The sequence below is a fragment of the Alnus glutinosa genome, chromosome 12, assembly GCF_958979055.1.
Source record: "Alnus glutinosa chromosome 12, dhAlnGlut1.1, whole genome shotgun sequence".
NCBI classification, from domain to species: Eukaryota; Viridiplantae; Streptophyta; class Magnoliopsida; order Fagales; family Betulaceae; genus Alnus; species Alnus glutinosa.
Genome location: NC_084897.1, coordinates 12,133,236 through 12,152,449, shown reverse-complemented (window position 1 = coordinate 12,152,449; position 19,214 = coordinate 12,133,236). Strand labels below are relative to the sequence as shown.

At 35.5% G+C, this 19,214-nt stretch overlaps 1 protein-coding gene across 1 annotated transcript; it reads left to right on the top strand.

The window, feature by feature from the left end:
• Nucleotides 1-11,176: 11,176 nt before the first annotated feature.
• LOC133851587 (probable protein phosphatase 2C 33) lies at nucleotides 11,177-18,742 on the top strand. The gene is made up of 5 exons (XM_062288061.1): nucleotides 11,177-12,532; nucleotides 13,788-14,177; nucleotides 14,269-14,386; nucleotides 17,561-17,784; nucleotides 17,916-18,742. The coding sequence occupies exons 1-5, from the start codon at nucleotides 12,278-12,280 to the stop codon at nucleotides 18,381-18,383; spliced, it is 1,455 nt and encodes a 484-aa protein (XP_062144045.1). The 5' UTR covers nucleotides 11,177-12,277; the 3' UTR covers nucleotides 18,384-18,742.
• The last annotated feature ends 472 nt before the right edge of the window (nucleotides 18,743-19,214 follow it).

The following is a 19,214-nucleotide window of genomic DNA, read 5'->3' as shown; positions in this document are numbered from 1 at the left end:
CGCCAATAAGGCTGCAGTGGCTTTACCATAAACTGCCATACATGGTGGATGGCTTATAAGTGTAGAGCCTTGAATAATTTTGCCTACTAAATCCCTACAAACAGCAAATTGAGCCAAGAAAGAATTCCAAATAGCTATATCATAGTTGGTCTTGAAGAAAGGCAAACATTGCTTCCTCCAAACTGCTGGTTTATGAATCAATTTTGAAGTCCAAGTCGAGTGATATCCCTTGATAGGATAAAAATATAGGAATGGTCATAGAGAAGCATTTGACAGGGAAGATGTCTAAATTATCTTCTAAAATGTGTCGGAAAGGTGCGCACACAAAAAAGAAAGAAGTATAAAAAAAAAAAAAATTGTAGCATTTCTCAAAATGAAATATAGTATACATCATTCTCTGGTCTTTTTTCTTTCGTTCTCTGCTGACGTGGCATTATCAATCCACCTTTAGATCAATCTTAATTAAAAATGGGGAAAAAAAATTAATGGTGAATTAACAATGCCACATTAACGGAGAATGATAAAAGAATGTCAAGAGAATATAAAATTACATTTCTAAAAATTGTAATATAAGCGTTGTCCTTATGTTTTTGCTGTTTTTTGTGTTTGTTCCTCACGTTTTCGTTTAAGCCCTTTGGGGTTTATTAGTACATCACTACAATATAATTCTATTGTTAGTTATACATACAAAATTTCTTTTCGTTATTAAAAGAAAAAATCTTAATTAATCACAGATAATTTTTTAATAAAATACCTCCTAATGAAGGATCATGGTTTATTACAATTTCAAAAAAAAATTGTAGATTTTAAAATTATGTGAATTCAAGCCATCCTTACATCAGACGACTTAAAAAATGTTGCTTATTAAAAGATGTGGCATGTTATTGAGGTAGTAAAGAAAAAATATTTTCAAAAAGTTTTTTCTTCACTTTTGGAGAAACACTTCTTCTTCTTTTAACGAAATATCTGAGTATTTCATTGATCAAAGATTACGAGCATAAAGTTCTTATATTACAAACTATAAAACTCTACAAAATCATAATCACACGCTATGAAGTTACGAAATCATAGATACAAACAAATTCTTACAATAAAATACTATCTATAACTTTCATATTCCACTAACTCATGTACAAAATAGTTATAGAGCAGATCTGTTTCGAGCAGACTATATCCAATACAATAGTAGCCAAATATTCTAAAAAAATTTATTTAAACCGGCCATGAGAGATAACCCTCCCACTGAACTATCAAGGTTGTGAGAGATAACCCCTCACAACGAACTATCCAAGTCGTGAGGGATAACCCTTCACACCTGACTAACCTTCATCCTATAGATCGTCTATTAAGGCAGATCTATGGAGAATAAAACTCTTATTCAAAATAAAAATACAACCAGCAAACAACAGCAACGACCATGGATGAGATGAACAGCACAACACGGATGTAGATGGACAGATGCATAGTGGAAAGGCTAAAATTGTTAATTTGGTCGGAGAACACCTGCAAACAAAAGAAAAAACCAGAAGGGGAAGGGAAGGGTGGAGCGGGGAGTAGAAAGGGTAAGGGAAAGGCTTTCAGATATGAGAGACACTTCTTTTTGAGTAAACTAAAAGACAATTTTTTGCTCAAAACTTTTTTATGACTTAAAGTGCAAGAACCTGATGAAAATATACTTAATTCTCATTGGTAACATGTCACACTTTTAATAGTTAACATTTTTTACACTATTCAATACAAAAAATAGTCTGAATTTACGAAATTTAAAAATCTACAATTTTTTGAAATTGTAAGGATCCTTATCTGCTAAAAAATTGCTTATCACACATCAAGGAAGTACATTTTTCCACCTCTTTCTCTTAAAGTCAGTTTGTAGTATATAATAAAGGGCCAATGATCAACCATTTTATTTCTTAATAACAATTAAAGTTTGAGGAAAAAAAATTGTACAATAAAAGAAAGTCTAGATTTGAAAAAGGGTTATTTGGTTTCGGTTAATTTTCATGCTATAAATGACTGCCAGTGGCCCATCATATCCAAAACTTAATCTTATATAATAAATTCGTGATACCGAAAATGGCATATATTAATTATGCTTGAACGTGTGCCGGTGAAATTCCAAATGCTTAATTTAGGATTTATCCTATCAAAGAAAGGCCATCATTTAAGCTGTATTTAATGTTTCCTATTTTATTATTTTTAATTTGAGGCCTACTTAAATACTGTGCAACCCTTTTACTAAACCATAAAGTTTTTTCCCAAATCCAATTGTTTCTCAAATTCAATTTATTAATTTTTCACATGCATTTTGTATAGAGATATGTGATTTATACATAATTTGTATGCAAATTGTACACACAACGCCTTTCAGCTTTCTTTTTTTAAAAAACAAATGCTGACTATAGAGAGGGCGGCGCTAAGAGAGCTCAGAGGTGAGTCTGAGGCGATACTGGCGGTTGAGATGGCATTGAAGTCAACGACTGAGGATTATGGTGGGGGTTGAATTGGAGGCCTTTGAGGTGAGTGGGAAATTATGAGTCATGGTCATGGGGATTGATAGGACTCAATTTTTGAGAGAGTTGCCGAAGAGCAAGCATGAGACTTTGCGTAGTGATGAGTGTGAATAATGCAAATGTGGGTTATGCTCCGTTTGTTTCAACGTAAGATGGTTTCCGTCGTAAAATGAATTCAAGGAAGTCATTTTTCTGAAAAATATTTTTCGGCGAAAGCATTTTTCGGTGTTTGGCGCATACGGAAAATCATAAATATTTTTAATATTTTTATTCAATCATATTAACCTATAAATATTAATGTAAAATAATATAAAAATTACCAAATACGAGATTCCGTTATTGACAGACAGGATTCCGATCACTTTTACCGGATTCCGCCATTCCGGCTATTATAGCCCGAATCCAAGATATAGGCCGGAATCCAAATAGTTTCGTCGGAATCTGGGATGGCCGGATTACAGCAAACGTATCGGATTCCGGCCAAAACTGCCGGATTCCTGCATACTGGCCGGAATTTGCCAGAACCGCCGGAATCCGGCCGTTCTGGCTAGATCCCGGCCAGTTAGCAGGGATCCGGCCGTTCTGGCCGAAATTTTCGAGCCGTTTTGGCCAGGAAATTCCGGCCAGTCGGCGATTCTGGCTAGATGGTCGGAATACGGTTGCCGGAATCTGGGCTAACCGGATTCCAACGAAGATGGACTGACTCCGTCGCCGAATTCCGGTGACAGTGACCGGATGCTGTCGGATTTCAGTACCGGCAAGATTTCGGTGATAGTCGACTGCTTGAAGTGAAGGTTGACTGTGTCGTTTAATAGGAGTCGAATGCGTCTAGCGTCTTCGGAAAATGATTTACGCTTTTAAAAAGCGTAAATCATTTTCCGAAATTTACTAAGCATTTTTGGTCAAACAGAAATCATTTTCCGGTTGACTATTATTTTCGCCCCTATCAAACACCAGAAAATGCCGAAATCATTTTCCAGAAATTATTTTACGTCGAAACAAATGGAGCATTAGTTTCAGAGTTAGCAATTGGTGGATCTGAATAGTTGAATTGGGGTGTTTGGTGAGAGGCCAATGCAGGATATGTGGGTGGGACTTGTTTTGAAATCAATTGTCCAATGCCTTAACCACTGTTTTTTGTTTTTGGAAATAGTTTGCCAAACAGTTTTTCTAATGATAAAACAACATAAAATAGTTTTAATTTTTTTTTTTTTCCTTCAAGAAGACAATTCTCAAAAATAAGAAACAAAAACTAATTTATCAAACGAGCTCATTGTTTATATAACGTTCTCTTTTGTAGTTTCTTCGAATTAATAATCTTATTTATTAATTTTTTGTGCTTTTAATGCAATGAGAACGGAACTCCAAGATGTCGTGTTTACAGCGGAATAGAATTCTCTTCATTTCAATTAAAATGAAAATGAGTTATTTCATTATCAAGATATTATTTTATAGATCAAATGATCATAATATCATATGGTGAATGTTGGGACAGTTTCCGGTATGGTGTTCTTCACAATCACTACAAAATAACTAAAATTAAGAAAACCTTCCAGGGATTTCACTATGATGCCTAAGTTAGTTTCTAATAGAAATATATGCTCTATGCATAAAATATTTAGTTTATCGTTTATATTTGAGATATTGGCCTATTTATAGGCAATGAGGTGAAGTCAAACCTAAATTAGGTTTTCTACTCCCACTTAAACAATAAGTGCCTAAAGTATGATTTGGACTAGGAGCAGTGGCGGACCTTCATATGGGCCAGGGGGGGGGGCCTCCCCCCCCCGCCCCCCCCAAGTCCCCAAAATTTTCTCCTAATTTTTTCTTTTTTTTTAAAAAAAAAAAAAAAAAAAAATAGTATTGTCCCCCCAAAATTTTTTTCTTCAATTTGGCCCCCCCATATTCACAAGGCTGGGTCCGCCACTGACTGGGAGTCATATCCCCATTCAACTGGGAGTTGGACTGTTAATCAAATATTTGAAGGAGTCCTTATTCGACTTGGAGTATGATTATTCTCAATAAGAGTGGGCAAATTATCTGCCTACCGAACCGAACCGAACCGCCATCGACCACCTACCGATTAATTTTCGGTTCGGTAGTCGGTATAAAATTTTATTCCGAAAACACCGAACCGAACCGAACCGAACCGAACCGAACAACCTTTTAAGCGGTAACCGAACCAAACAGCCTTTGATTCCGAACCGATTAACCGAACCGACATAAAACAAAACGACGTTGTTTTAGTAAGAACGAAATGTTTGATCCTATATTTCTCCTTTAAAAAAATCAAAACGATGTTGTTTTATTACCCATGTTAACTGAATATTAACCGGCTTAACCGACTACCTATTAACCGCTTTACCGACTTAACCGGCCACCTATTAACCGTTTTACCGACTTAATCGACTGCCTATTAACCGCTTAACCGACTTAAACCGACAGCTTATTAACCGCTTAACCGACTTAACCGAAATAAATTCACCGACTGCATTCCGACAAAAGTCGGTTAACCAACCGAATTAACCGCCTACTGAACCGATGCCCACCCCTAATTCCTTTATTCGAGACATGTTCTGATAATGGAAATCTTGTCTCGAAATATTTTGAGCCTTAGCTTATTCCAAGACTTGAACATTTTTTAACTTCCACCCTTCAAATGGCTTGGGTCTGAAGTTGCTGAGGTTGGTGCTCATTAGTGAACTTTGTAATCTTCTCTCAGTAATGAATGAAAGAGCTTCTCCTGTAATAACTTCCAAAATTGTGTGATGCCTTTGTGATTTATGCAATCAAATTTGTTAACGCGCAACATAATATATGTACCCTCATAACCTGGGTTAAACTTAAAAACCGAAGGTTTTCTCCCTGTCTTGTTTTCTCTGTAGGGTTATCTCCCTGTCTCCGAGGTAGCTCCTTTGTATCTGCAAATCTGTAACCTGAAAACTGAGGGATAAATCTTACCCCCCAAAACTTGAAAATCGAGGGTCGTCTCCCTTCCTTGTTTTCTCTGCACGGTTGTCTCCCTAAATTTGCCTTAGGGTTTTCTCACATCCTTGTTTTCTCTGCAAGGTTGTCTCCTTTGATTTGCCTTAAGGTTTCCTCTTTGTCTCCTTGTTTTTAATAGGGTTGTCTCCCTGCTTTGTTTTTGATAGGGTTGTCTCACTGTCTTGTTTTCTCTACAAGGTTGTCTCTTTAGATTTGCCTTAAGGTTTTTCTCTTATCCTTGTTTTTTGTGTAGGGTTGTCTCCTCGGATTTGCCTTAGGATTTGCCTTAGGATTTTCTCACATCCTTGTTTTCTCTGCAAGGTTGTCTCCTTTGATTTGCCTTAGGGTTTTCTCTTTGTCTCCTTGTTTTTAATAGGGTTGTCTCCCTGCCTTGTTTTTGATAGGGTTGTCTCACTGTCTTGTTTTCTCTACAAGGTTGTCTCCTAAGATTTGCCTTAGGGTTTTTTCTCATCCTTGTTTTTTGTGTAGGGTTGTCTCCTCGGATTTGCCTTAGGGTTTTCTCACATCCTTGTTTTATCTGCAAGGTTGTCTCCTTTGATTTGCCTTAGGATTTTCTCTTTGTCTCCTTGTTTTTAATAGGGTTGTCTCCCTGCCTTGTTTTTGATAGGGTTGTCTCACTGTCTTGTTTTCTCTACAAGGTTGTCTCCTTAGATTTGCCTTAGGGTTTTCTCTCATCCTTGTTTTTTGTGTAGGGTTGTCTCTTCGGATTTGCCTTAGGATTTTCTCCCTTTCTTTTTTTCTCTGTAAGGTAGTCTCCCTGGATTTGCCTTAAAGTTTTCTCTCATCCTTGTTTTCTTTGCACGGTTGTCTCCCTGGATTTACTTTAGAATTTTCTCCCTATCTCCGGGCTAGGCTCTGGTCTCCTTATTTTTAATAGGGTTGTCTCACTACCTTATTTTCTTTGCAGGGTTATCACTCTGGATTTGCCTTAGGATTTTCTCACTTTCTTGTTCTCTGCTCTTACATAGTTATGAAATGCTACATACTAACTTGTTAATAAAAGTAAGCAATTTTTTTTTTTTTTTTACAAAACCTTCCAGCACTAGTCTCATCAAAGACTAAGTTTTGGCTTCCAATAATAAAGAATTTAAAAGATAATACTTATTTTATTCAAACTTATGTCTTTTCTCTTAAAACCAATGGTTATTAATTTTTACAATACTCGGAATTACAGAAGACATGTATTTGAATGGAAAGTCGCAAAATAAGACAATAAACTGCTACCTGGGGTATGAGCATATTTATAGGCAATGAGATAGAGTCAAACCTGAATTAGATTTTTTACTCCCACTTTAAACTATAAGTACCTAAAGTTTAATTTGGTCTGAAAGTCGATCCTATCCAAATTCAATTGGGAGGTGGACTGCAGACCAGAATCTTTAAAGGGTTTTTATTAGTCATGGATTAAGATTACTACCCCGATTCGACTTTGAGTAGGATAATTTCCAACCGTGAATATGTTATTACGTTATTTAAAAGTTCTAAATAAGGTAACATTATATACATCACTAAATCTGAAACTAAAATATTAATCATGAAATGAATTTCTCGTTTGATAGCTTGAAAATAAACTAGGCCTTGTGCCTTGAAGGTCACTAACATTTAGCTTGTCTTGTATCAAGTAGTCTGATAACTTGTACTTCTTCTATTTGCATTTGGCTAAAATATTAACAAAACGAGTTTTTTTTTTTTTTTTTTTTTTAAATCAATGGATCTACCTGTTTAAAAATATCGTAATACTGTTTACTTATTTATTTATTTAATCCTTCTGTCCTAATGAAGTATGAAGTACTCCCATCACATGGATGACAAGAATGCCAGAATGAAAAAAATTGGAATTTATGTATCATTGGAAGTAGCAGGCGATGACAGTGGTATAGTCGGCCAAGTGAGATTCAGACCTTAGAAAAATGAATTATTATTTTTTAATGTAAATTAGGAAGATGAGGGATATGAACAATGTTATTTCACTCTTATTACCAATGGACTGAAAAATCATGTACATCTCATTTTACTAAATGTTTTTGTTATAAATGGAATATACATGGGTTAAATTGTTTAAATTAAAAATGTGTGCACTAAATTCACTCCCATATCAAAGTCCAATCCCAATATTTTTGTATTTTTTTAAAAAAAAATTTTAACAGCTTCTAGTATAAATCTATATTTATTTAATACAATAATTCTTATTAACCGAAGGCTCCCACATGAGGATTCATCGGTTACATGAAGCCAGGTGTAATGCCTGGTCATTTGATAGCTATTAGTTGCAATGACTAGTAACAGCCGTATGGAGTAATGCCCGGTGTTTTCTTGTCTCCCATTGAATGGGTTTGAGGCATGAGAAAATTGTAGAGCGTCTCTTTTTCGTTGTGTATATTTTTTAGTGCACTTAGATCGTAGGCTTTTGAGGGTATTACTTCTAAGGAAAATGTTAGATTTACAACACCAACATAATAAGTGCACAACACTCCCTCACATGAAGGTGGGATCCAATTTATAGGGCCCACCCTCATGTGAGAGGGTGTTATGCACTTGTTGTGACGGTGTAGTACATGAATCAAATCTCAAAAGAAAAGAAAACATTGGAGACTCAAGAGCTAGGACACGTGGAACAAGTCTAATCGGATCCTGTTTTGGTACATGAGAGGTACCATAATTTTTATTCCGTTACGTTAATATTTCTAACATTAATTCTTGTGGGTGTGAGTTAGTTCGATCAAGACTTCTCATCAAATCATAATCACATCAGCGAGGGCAATGATTCTTTTCATTTTATGGTCAAGATTTAATTTCACTGATTTAAAGGTCATGTACATGATGTAATGTGGTGAATATATTGCCCCATCATTTAATTTTTTTTTTACTAACGTGACATTATTTATATCGTTAGATGCAATAAGATAAAATTTTAACCGAGTAATGACTCATCTCCATTTTAATTAAAATGGAAAGGATCATGTTTCCTCCCAAAGTAGGAATATGATCCTCTTTATTTCAAGTGAAATAGAAATGAATCATTTTATAAGTAAGACTTTATTAATAAATTTAACAGTGTACATAATACTACATGATAATATTTAGTGTCATTTAAAATTTTAAATAGCATAATATGATATTGACCGTTAAATTTTAAAAAGAATCTTACCACAAAATAATTTCATTCCATTCAAGCATCCTTGTACTCCACCACTAGGAGAAAAGAAAAAATTGGAGACCCAATAGCTAGGACACGTAGAACAACTATAATCGTTTATTTATTTATTTATTTTTTCCTGCTTTGTCTCGTGTGGTCATTCTGATCACAAAATGATTGAAAAATCTATTACATAAGTCAAAAGATAAGATTTTTTTTTTTTTTGTTAAATACCTTACACCAACTATGGTTTAATTTTTTTTTATTTTTTGTTCCATCAATTTTTTTTTTTTTTTATAAGTCATACATGTGCTATGAGAAAAGACGGAGATGGTACCTTAGTCCAAAACTGATAGATTTTCACGCCAACGACATATGGCACTATTAAAATTGCGACACGTAACTACCATATATATATATACACGCTTTTTTTTTTAAAAAAAAAAAATTAGGGCTGTGACTCAAAGGGCCGGCTAAACCACACCTATATTTTTTTATTTATTTTTATTTTTTAAAAAAAAGCCTCAAAATAATTAAAAAAAAAAATTTTGCAGCCATGTGTCGCTGATGTGAAAATTCGTCAGTTTTGGACAGAAAAGTGGACGGAGGTACCATCTCCATCTTTTTCCATAGCATAGGTACCACATATGAAAAAAAGGAAAACTGAGGGGGTAAAAAATAAAAGTTTTAAACCGCAAGGGGCAAAAAGGTATTTAATCCTTTTTTTTTTTCATTGTTTGAACCCGTTGCCCATGGAAATGGGAGTCAAGAATTTATTTTTTTATCGAATGGTATGCTTGATGTCAATAAATAACATAACAACACATTAATCATAAAGATATGATATATTGCAACCTCAAGACACAACTCTTGACTACCTTTATCTATGTGACAACTTTTACTTTTATTTTTACATTTTTTTTTTTATTTTTTTTTTTTTAAGAAAAAAAAAATCCTAAAGCTAGGCGACCACCTTGTCACATAGAAAATGTAGTCGAGAGTTGAATTTTGGGGTGCCGAAAGATTATATCTTTTTATCATATAGCATTATACCGTTAGACTAGGACGGAGCCAGAAACTCTTATGGACAGGAGCCAAAGGCCAAAAAAAAATTATTGGTAGGGGCCAGTAGGCTAAATTTTATTTTTTTTCCTTATAATTTTTTTTAACCTAATATTTTTTTTGTTGTTTTTTGGAATTGAGGGGGGGCCATGGCCCTTGCCAGCCCCCCCTTAGATCCGTCCCTGCTGTTAGATCTCTGAAATAAAATCTTAACCAACTCATCTCCTATTTATGGTTCAGATTAGAATTCACAGTATATAACAATGAACATGTTGGATACGTTGGGAAGTCATTTAAAATTTTTAAATGATGCGGCACCATATACACCGTTAAATACTATAAAATGTAATTTGAACGATAAAATAGTTTATGAAGACTTGATGAGAGGACAATGATCCTATCCATTTCCCGATAATAATTTAAAGTTGATGTATTTAATGATATAACTGATATTACATTATTTATTATTTATTTTTTAAAAAAGTTTTAACATTAATATTATTTAAATTAATAAATATAATGCACCAACTTTAAAGAAAAGAAATCCTAGTTGCATTAATTGTCATTGAAGACACTATAACTTAGATGTCTTTGAGAAATTTTTGGCATTCCACAGAAAAAGTTTGAGTTGATGAGTGTTGTTTGGTAGGTTTTCTTTTGCACCAACTGTCATTCAAATCCCACCAAAACATCCAAAATAGAACAGGGTGTACATCAAATGTTCATAACAAGAAAAATAGTGAAAAGGAAAAAAAAAATAGTGAAAGGAAAAATAAAATACTTTCTTATGCTTTTAATTCACTTATATATTTTAACTTTATAAGAAGATCCCTAATTTCACAATTGATTGAAATGGTTTTTCATTCTACAAATTAAAAAAAAGTCACAAAAGCAAATAGCAGAATTGATTCTTCTTGAAAAAAGCAGATATCAAATGCACTCTAAAAGCTATTTTTAAAAGCAGACATTGTAGAAAGTGTTTTCATTTTTTATTTTTTTGAATTTGTATCGGTAAAAAAAAAAACTTTAGCATACGTGCTTAGTTTTTTACACGGTGCAGATTTAATTTTAAATTATTTTATGAAAAAAAAAAATTGAGACAACTAGGGTGTAATTTTTTTTACCTCATCAAAAGTAAATATATTTTTCTCAAAGTAAAGAACAAAAGGGAGTTGGTGAAAACTAATTTCTCTTGGTGAAAAACATCAAAAGCTGAGGAGAAAAAGAAGCCCAGGAATCGGAAAAAGGGAATCTCAATTCTCAACTAAGTCAACCAACTACCAATTCCAAAAGTGTTCATAATTTTTCTCATTAAAAAACAACAAAACAACAGAATAAGTAAATAAGTAAAAACATAAAATTGCTATTTCCACTCCATTATTAATTATTATTTTTTACTCTTTTACCAATTTATCCTAACCCTCTTATTTCTGAAAGTGACAGACACGGTCTCATCCCTCCTTCATGTCTCTCTAATCCATCTCTCTCTCTCTCTCTCTCTCTCTCTCAAGGACAAAGAAACTCGCTCTCTGTCTCTCTCTCTCTGAGTTTCTGAAGGTCACGTTTTGAAGAGCGGGTTTTGTGCGATCTTTCTTCTTGTGGGAGGTTGTGATTTCTTTCTTTCTTCTCTTTTTTCGTATCCTACTCTGCCTCTCTACAACTTCTCTTTCTCTCTACACTTGCTTTCTGTGAATTTCTCTCTTTACCCATTTTTTGTGCTGTGCTAACGTTCATTAAGGTAGCCTTTTTGTGCGAAGCTGTGAACTCTGTGGCTCTCTTTTTGTTGGCATTCTTTGTGGCAAGGACAATTTTGATTGGTTTTTGCTTTAAGTTCGATTGTTTTAAGCTTGATCTGACAAAGAATCACTGACTGAAGTGTTTTGGTTTCATATTGGTCAAAATTGTGGGATTCTAGTCGATGTCGTTGTGAAGATTGAAGGGGTTTGTTTTGGAGATTTGTTATTGCATGTTTTAGACATGGGAAAAAGTGGTATCTGCAATAGATCTTACTACACGCCCATTTCAACTTTTTAGTCATATTTTTGATTAAAAGATTGGTAAAAAGGTGGTGGGCAATTTTTCGTGCTTCAACCTGGAAACAGTTACAAAAAGTACCTTTTGTGAATGGTAGGTTGAAAGCTTTGAGAATTGAATTCCGATTTTGATTATTGCTGAATTCTGTTTTGTGGATTTGGGTGCACACCCGGGGAGCTTTTAAGGGTGAATTTGCGGATTGGTATGATAATTAGGCTGTGAGTTCTGAAGGGTCTGTGCCAAGACGCCGGTAGATTGTGATTCAAGAGAAAAAAAAGGGCGACTCAGCGTGTTAATCTCATCATTAGGCTGTGAATTCAAAAGGGTTGTATTCGATTTGCTGAAGAATTGTGATTTAAGAGGTTAAGCGGTGAGTCGGTGGATTTATATTCAGTCGAGGCTGTGAAATTGGAAAGGTTTGTAGGATTTCACCAAGGGGTTTCTGACGGATCCATCAATTGAGAATAGGGGGTGCGATTGTTTGGCTCCTCTGGAGTGCATATTAAGCATAGTCAGGGCCCTCAGAATGGGGTCCTGCTTGTCTGCAGAAAGCAGGAGCCCTATGCCTGGTTCGCCGCTGTCCCCCTCGGTGGGGTTCAGGAAGCGAAAGAACTCGAAGAAAAGGCATGGCTCACGGAATTCTTCCTTTGAGTATCGGAGGGATGAACCGCTGCATAGGATTCCGGGGAGGATGTTCTTGAATGGGTCAAGTGAAGCGGCGTCTTTGTTTACCCAACAAGGCAAGAAGGGGACCAACCAGGATGCCATGATTGTTTGGGAGGTGAGGTCTTCCTCATCTTCACATGCTACAGATATTTTTTTTTGGGCAAAATTTTTGTTGTTTAGGAATATTTAAATTTCTTTGTTTTGTTTCTTGACTAGCATGGCAAACAAACTATAACTAAACTGCTTCAGTTCTTGAAGAAATGAATATACTTTTCTAGCCAATTAAATTGTAGTGTAATTGTCTGTAGCTTTGATGGTATTTAGCTGATTTATTAATCTTATATCAATATATTTGTGCATCTTCTCAATTCTTATCTTATCCTCATAGTTTCCCTTTACGCTGTACAGAGATGTATTCAGCTAGTGGAATTCTGCTTTATAGTTCTAGTCTTCAAGAAAAAGCAGCACGTTTATCTGCAGTTTCTCTAGTTTTTCTTCCCGGATATTATCCAATCTTTCAGTTGCCTCACTAAACCACACTTGACACTTCTATGCTGGCGAATTGAACTCTTTTTTTTTAGTTCGCATTTGCCATCTTGAGTGTGTATGAGGAACAAAAGATTTGGCTCACCTTCATTTCATATAATTCAAGGTTGCTATAGTGAAATTTATTAGTAATGAAAAACGAAAAAAAAAGCTACTTTGCTCATTTCATGTGTCGACTTTTTAGGCGGCCCTGGGCATTAAGACTCTTTTGAGTTGAACATGTATGTATGGAGTTTGCAAATTATAAAAAAGGTAATAATAAAAAAAAATGCATGTATGAAATTTGCAATATATGTCAGAAATCAGATGATTTCATCCTTCTTTTTAGTTTTTATTTTTTATTTTTACTACTGTATCCTTTCGGCTTATTTCTTATTATCTATTGAGCTACTATTTGCCATAATGTGTCTATTAGAAAGGAAACACATTTTGGTACTTATCTGATTGGATACGTACTTGAGACTCACTTTGAAACTGGAAGCATTACAATCTGTATTTTGTTTTCTCGATTAAGCTTGCAAAAATTTTCTTAATTTATCAAACTCAATCTTTTTAAAAATTGGATGAATTGAAACATCCGCATCTTCATAATCTTCATTATTGGGCTCGTAATATTACTGCTATGGCCACTGCTGTCTATTGTCCTCTGTACCTCTTGATCTTGTTTGTTGTTATCCTACAGATTAAGAGTATCCTGTAGAACTAGCTATGTTATATTTTATGTCACGTTTCTTTCTTTGTATCGTAAATTAGTAGCAGTATTAATATCTCAATTTGCTCGCTGGATTATCTTTCACCAAATTTTCTTGAACTGTGGGTTTCAGAATTTTGGTTCTAGAACAGACACAATTTTCTGTGGTGTTTTTGATGGCCATGGTCCCTATGGTCACATGGTTGCAAAGAGAGTGAGAGATTCACTACCCCTGAGACTGAGTGCCCACTGGGAAGTAAACATAACCAGTGAGGATGTTCTCAAAGAGATCAGCCTTAATACAGCTGGAAGCATGAACTCAGAAGATACTCCCTTCATATCTGCGGATGAAGAATCCAGGGCCTCCATTGATCTTGAGGAAGCAGATAAGCATCCTGAGATCTTTCAGATTCTCAAAGAGTCATTTCTGAAGGCGTTTAGAGTCGTGGACAGGGAACTGAGATTCCATCCTGCTATTGATTGCTTCTGTAGTGGCACAACAGCAGTAACTCTGGTTAAGCAGGTTTCTCTCTCATAACCATTGGAAACTTATTTTCATATTGGTATTTTGTGACATATCCTTCATGCTCATGAACGCATTGGCTGCTTTTCAGGGTAGGGATCTTGTCATTGGAAATGTTGGGGACTCCAGAGCAGTTTTGGGTACGAGAGACAAAGATAATTACCTAATTTCAGTTCAGTTGACTGTGGATCTCAAACCAAATCTTCCAGGTCTCTCTCTCTCTCTCTCTCTCTCAATAAAGTTCTTCTCTACTACTACATTTGATCCAACACTTGTACACGATCATGTTCTTTGTGGTAATACCCTTGAAATATCTGATATATATTTTAGACACTGAAGTTTATCTTGATTTACGGTTTCTTTTTGGGTTACTCTCTCATTTATCATTGTAATCTAGAGCTATATAGATTGTAGAAGCCAGATTTTGACCCTGGATTTTCATTCTTTTTCTTGTGGAGAAAGGGAAAAAAAGAGAAGTTGGAGCGGAAGAGCGAGAGAGGGGGGGGGGGGGGGGGGGGGGGGGGGGGGCGCAGTGTTGTCAAAGGCGAGCGTAGTGCTCAGGGGAAGTGAGGTCCTACCAAGGCGCCTTTGGTGAGGCACCTGCCTTAAGGGCCTACGGGAGTGCCTTAGTAAAATTCCCTATTTTATAGATGGAACTAGCAGTCCCTGAAGAAACTATGTTTACAATTGAATAGAACACTTTTGTCCGGTTGGCTACTTTGTTTTGTGTAAGTAATAAAGAAAAAGCTCTGGGGCACTTGAATCATGGAAAGTTGGTTGAGTGAAAATCTCGTCAACTAAGCAGAAAGATAAAAATGTTAGAACTGAAAACCTTCTTCCTTTTTCCTGTTCGTGCTTTTCTTTGGACCATTCCAGGTATGTCTCTTGCCCCCATGCTCTTAACTTTCTCTTTTTTTTTTTTCTTTTTTTTTTTAAAAAAAAATCTCATTGCTCTTTTTGTTTCCTTCTCTCTCTCTCTCTCTCTCTCTCTCTCTCTCTCTCTCTCTAACATGCATCTCCCTCTGTCAAGGGATTTTTAGATTTTAGTTGTTTTTTTTTTTTTTGAAAAAAAAACCCACTTTCCTAGTTCTAATTTGAATCAATTCCCATGGTAATTGTTCTCTCTCTCTCAAAGACTTTTCCTTTTAACTCTTAATGGTAGGTTTCTCAACATGTACTTTATAGCCCAATTGTTCTTCCTTTTTACTATGTATCAAATTTAAATCAAGTGATTTAGCTCAAAAAAATTCTGTTTTCTTTTTTATTATGAAATTCTTTTATTTCAGTAAAAAACACCTCAATTATTTCTTTTACCTCTCTATAGCAATAACATGTAGCAAAATATCCAATCTTATCTTCATTTCATTTTGTAAAACAATAATCGAAATTGGAATTCAATTCTCAAAGCTTTCAACCTACCATTCACAAAAGTTACTTTTTGTAACTGTTTCGGGGTTGAAGCACGAAAAGTTCTCCACCACTTTACCAATTTTTTAATCACAAAAATACTAAAAAGCTAAAAAGGGCATGTAGCATAAAAGAGCAAATCCATATAGTAAGATCTATTGCAGATACCGCTTTTTTACCATGTCTAACATGCAATAGCAAATCCCAAATTAAACCCTTTCAATCTTCACAAACCCACAGACCCCAACCATTCACAAAGCCATAGACCATAAGCTCACAAGTTTGACCAATATGAAACCAAATCCCTTCAACCAGTGATTCTTTAGCAATTAAAGCTTATAACAATCAAACTTTACTTATAAAAAAAAACAATCAAACTTAAAACAAAAGGCAATAAGAATTGGCACAAACCAAGGCAGTCTTGCCACACAGAATGCCAAGCTTCGCACAAAAAGGATTCCTTAAATGAATGTTAGCACAATACAAAAAAAGAGAGGAATTTACAGAAAACAAGTGTAGAGAGAGAGAACTTGAAGAGAGAAAGAAAGTAAGAAAGAAATCGCAAATTTTGTAGGACAATAATAAGTTATAAATAAAGTTCACTTTTTGGGAAAACAATTGAATTATTCTGGACTTCATTACTTTTAAGTTACAATTGGAGTTCATAATTTGTGTACCATGTTTAGAAATTGGCTCCATTCAGGTGAGCACCTTTATGCTGCCTCATGCCTTGAGAAATATAAGGACTTGGTGTCTTGAGGTCACCTTTCACCCATTTGTGACGATGAAAAAGAAAATTTGAAATACTTTTTGGTGTGCAAACCCCCTGACTGCACAGTAAGATAAAGGCCTCATTTGGTAGCCTTATGGCCCTTATCATTTCGAAGAAACCTGCCGTAGAACTTGTCCAAACTTTACCAACACAGATTTGTTTATCCTTTCTTTGTTGTTTGTTGATTGATAATGCAGCCTCCGAGGAACGGTCAAGTTGCTGTCTTTAGAGTAATTTTTGGTTTTGGCAATGTAAGAGCTTTTCATGTGTGGGGCCAAAGTGCAACATGATTGAAGTGAGAACTGCCTTAGTAGCAGAAGTCAGGCCAAGATGTCCTTACATGGTTTCAAAGCTTATATTATGAGTGTCTTAGGGTTAAAACAGGTTTTTATTTGAGTTCCTCTCTTCTTGTCATCAATTTCCTCTTTTTTTTTTTTTTTTTTTTTTTCTATATAGAGAATAGCAGTGCTTTAGTAGCAGAAATATCCTGGCATAGTGGCATGTCATAAAAGTGCAAAGCATTAAACTGTTCCAAAGTAGTGGGCAAAGTAGAATGTGTTAATCATAGTTCAGGATGTTGAGGACCATGTTGTAAGATTGTGAAGGTCAAATCTGTGGAAGAGTTAGATAGAATTTAACATTTGCCCTGATGGGTGTTGACCGAAGAGACATGCATAAGACACCCATGACTGCACCAATGAGTTCTGTAATGGACCTAACGGTGTAAACTAAATATATGAATCAGACGGGAATGGCCTTAAAGGTCGGGGTTGGAACTCTGGGAGAAAATATAAAAGCTCATATTATTAGTAGGATACGCTTATTTTAGGTTGATTTGGTGCAGCGATATTGTGTGGTTGTTTGGCATGAGACAAACATTTGGCATTAGGCTTGGATGATGACATTGTGTCAATGAACTGAAGAAACTCCTTGGTAAATAGAATATGTTGGTTTTGGATATTACGATAAGTGGCTTGCATATTTATTGTTTGTCCATTAGCTTTTTTGAGATAGTTGACTTTCGTTGATATATAGGTTGACTGTTTTCATTTACCTTGAACCTTGAACAGGAAATACAGAGGAAAGAATATAGGGATCAATTTTAGTCTTTGTTGCTTCTTTTAGTTTGATGTTGGTTTATCTGCTTTTTTCTTGTTGTCAATTTCTTGCTCAAGTTTTTCTTTACTCTTATTTCCTTTCACAGCGGAAGCGGAGAGAATCCGGAAGTGTAAAGGGCGTGTTTTTGCTCTTCATGATGAACCTGAGGTTGCTCGAGTCTGGCTGCCAAACAATGACTCCCCTGGCCTTGCCATGGCACGTGCTTTTGGAGATTTCTGCCTAAAGGATTTTGGTCTGATCTCTGTTCCTGATATATCCTATCGACGCATCACAGAGAAGGATGAATTTATTGTCATGGCTACAGATGGGGTAGGAGAGCCAACTACAATCCTTTTAGCATTTTCTTTATTAAGTGGATTAGTTTTTTTTTTTTTTTTTTTCCTGCCTTCTGTTATCTATTTATAGTTTCAAATAAAAAGTCTGCTTTGATTTTTTGGCAGATTTGGGATGTGCTATCAAACAAAGAGGTGGTAGACATTGTAGTGTCAGCCCCAGCACGTTCCTCTGCAGCTCGGTTCCTGGTTGAGTCAGCAGTTCGAGCTTGGAGATATAAATATCCAACATCCAAAGTCGATGATTGTGCTGTAGTTTGCCTCTTTCTTGACACGAACAGCTCGTATACCGCATCTAATGCCACGTTAAAAGAGCAGCCTACATCAGTGGAGCAGGTGGATGCTTGCAGTGAGAAAGATCTCTCTAGCCCAACCACTTTGGACCGTTCAGGAACCGTCCGAACCGGCAATGAGAATCTGCAAGAAGGAAGCAATGGAGGTGCCTTAGGGGAGGAGGAAATGCATAGCGACGTGGGAAAAGACTGGTCTGCTCTAGAAGGAGTGTCCCGTGTAAACACGTTGTTGAATCTGCCTAGGTTTGTGCCTGGAAAGGAAGACAAGAAGGCAAGGAAATGATGAAAGGTTTGTTACCTCTTTGTCTTTGAAATACATAATTAATTTTATTCTATTTTTCTTTTTCCTTGTTTCTGTTTAGTTTTTAAATTTCTACAGAAAAGGAAAAAGATTTGCTGGGCCATCACTAATGTTAAATTCATTCGAACCGAGGAGGTGGCCCGGCTATATTAGGGATTCTGGGGAAATTGCTTTTCTCTCTCTCTAGTGGGTGGAATTGGAATTTTTGTAAAATCCAGCTCTCCGTCAATTTTTTTTTTTTTTTTTTTTTTTTTTTTTTTTTCTGAAATTTGATGTGTGATTTGTTGGTAATTGTAATGTGGATAATAATTTTGTGATAATAAAGCATCCACTTTCTTTTTTTTTTTTTTTTTTTTTGATAGATAAAAGCATCCACTTTCTAAGTGCAACTTGAGTGGTCTTGGTGTTTGATTTTCTTTGGTCGTGTTCAGATATGGACTGGATTTTTTATTTTATTTTTTTTGTGGTTTAAATTACTTGACCAAATACCCCCCACTTTTCAAGTTGCCAATTTTGAGATAGAAAAGAGATCCAAGGAGCTGGTGGCCTACCATTATGACTTTTTGAAGCTTTCTAGACCATAAGTTTGTCCATATCTTTTGTAGCCAAAAACCAGGCCTTCCTACCACATCGCCTGCCTTCTAATTTCGGCTTAGGCTTCGTTTGTTTTCTGTTGGAATACATTTTCAGCAAATTCATTTTTCAGGAAATTAATTTCAGCAGAAAACATTTTTTAGCATTTGGCTTGTACGGAAAATCAGTTCCGGCGGTCGCCGGCAACTGAGAATGAATTGTGAGAAAGAACATGTGTAA

Bases quoted from the DNA above. Each gene is read 5' to 3' on its own strand.
- LOC133851587 (XM_062288061.1), top strand. From the start codon at position 12,278: ATGGGGTCCTGCTTGTCTGCAGAAAGCAGGAGCCCTATGCCTGGTTCG. The intron at 14,178-14,268 runs GTTTCTCTCTCA...GCTGCTTTTCAG, and splicing joins CAGTAACTCTGGTTAAGCAG to GGTAGGGATCTTGTCATTGG. The intron at 17,785-17,915 runs GTAGGAGAGCCA...ATTTTTTGGCAG, and splicing joins TTGTCATGGCTACAGATGGG to ATTTGGGATGTGCTATCAAA.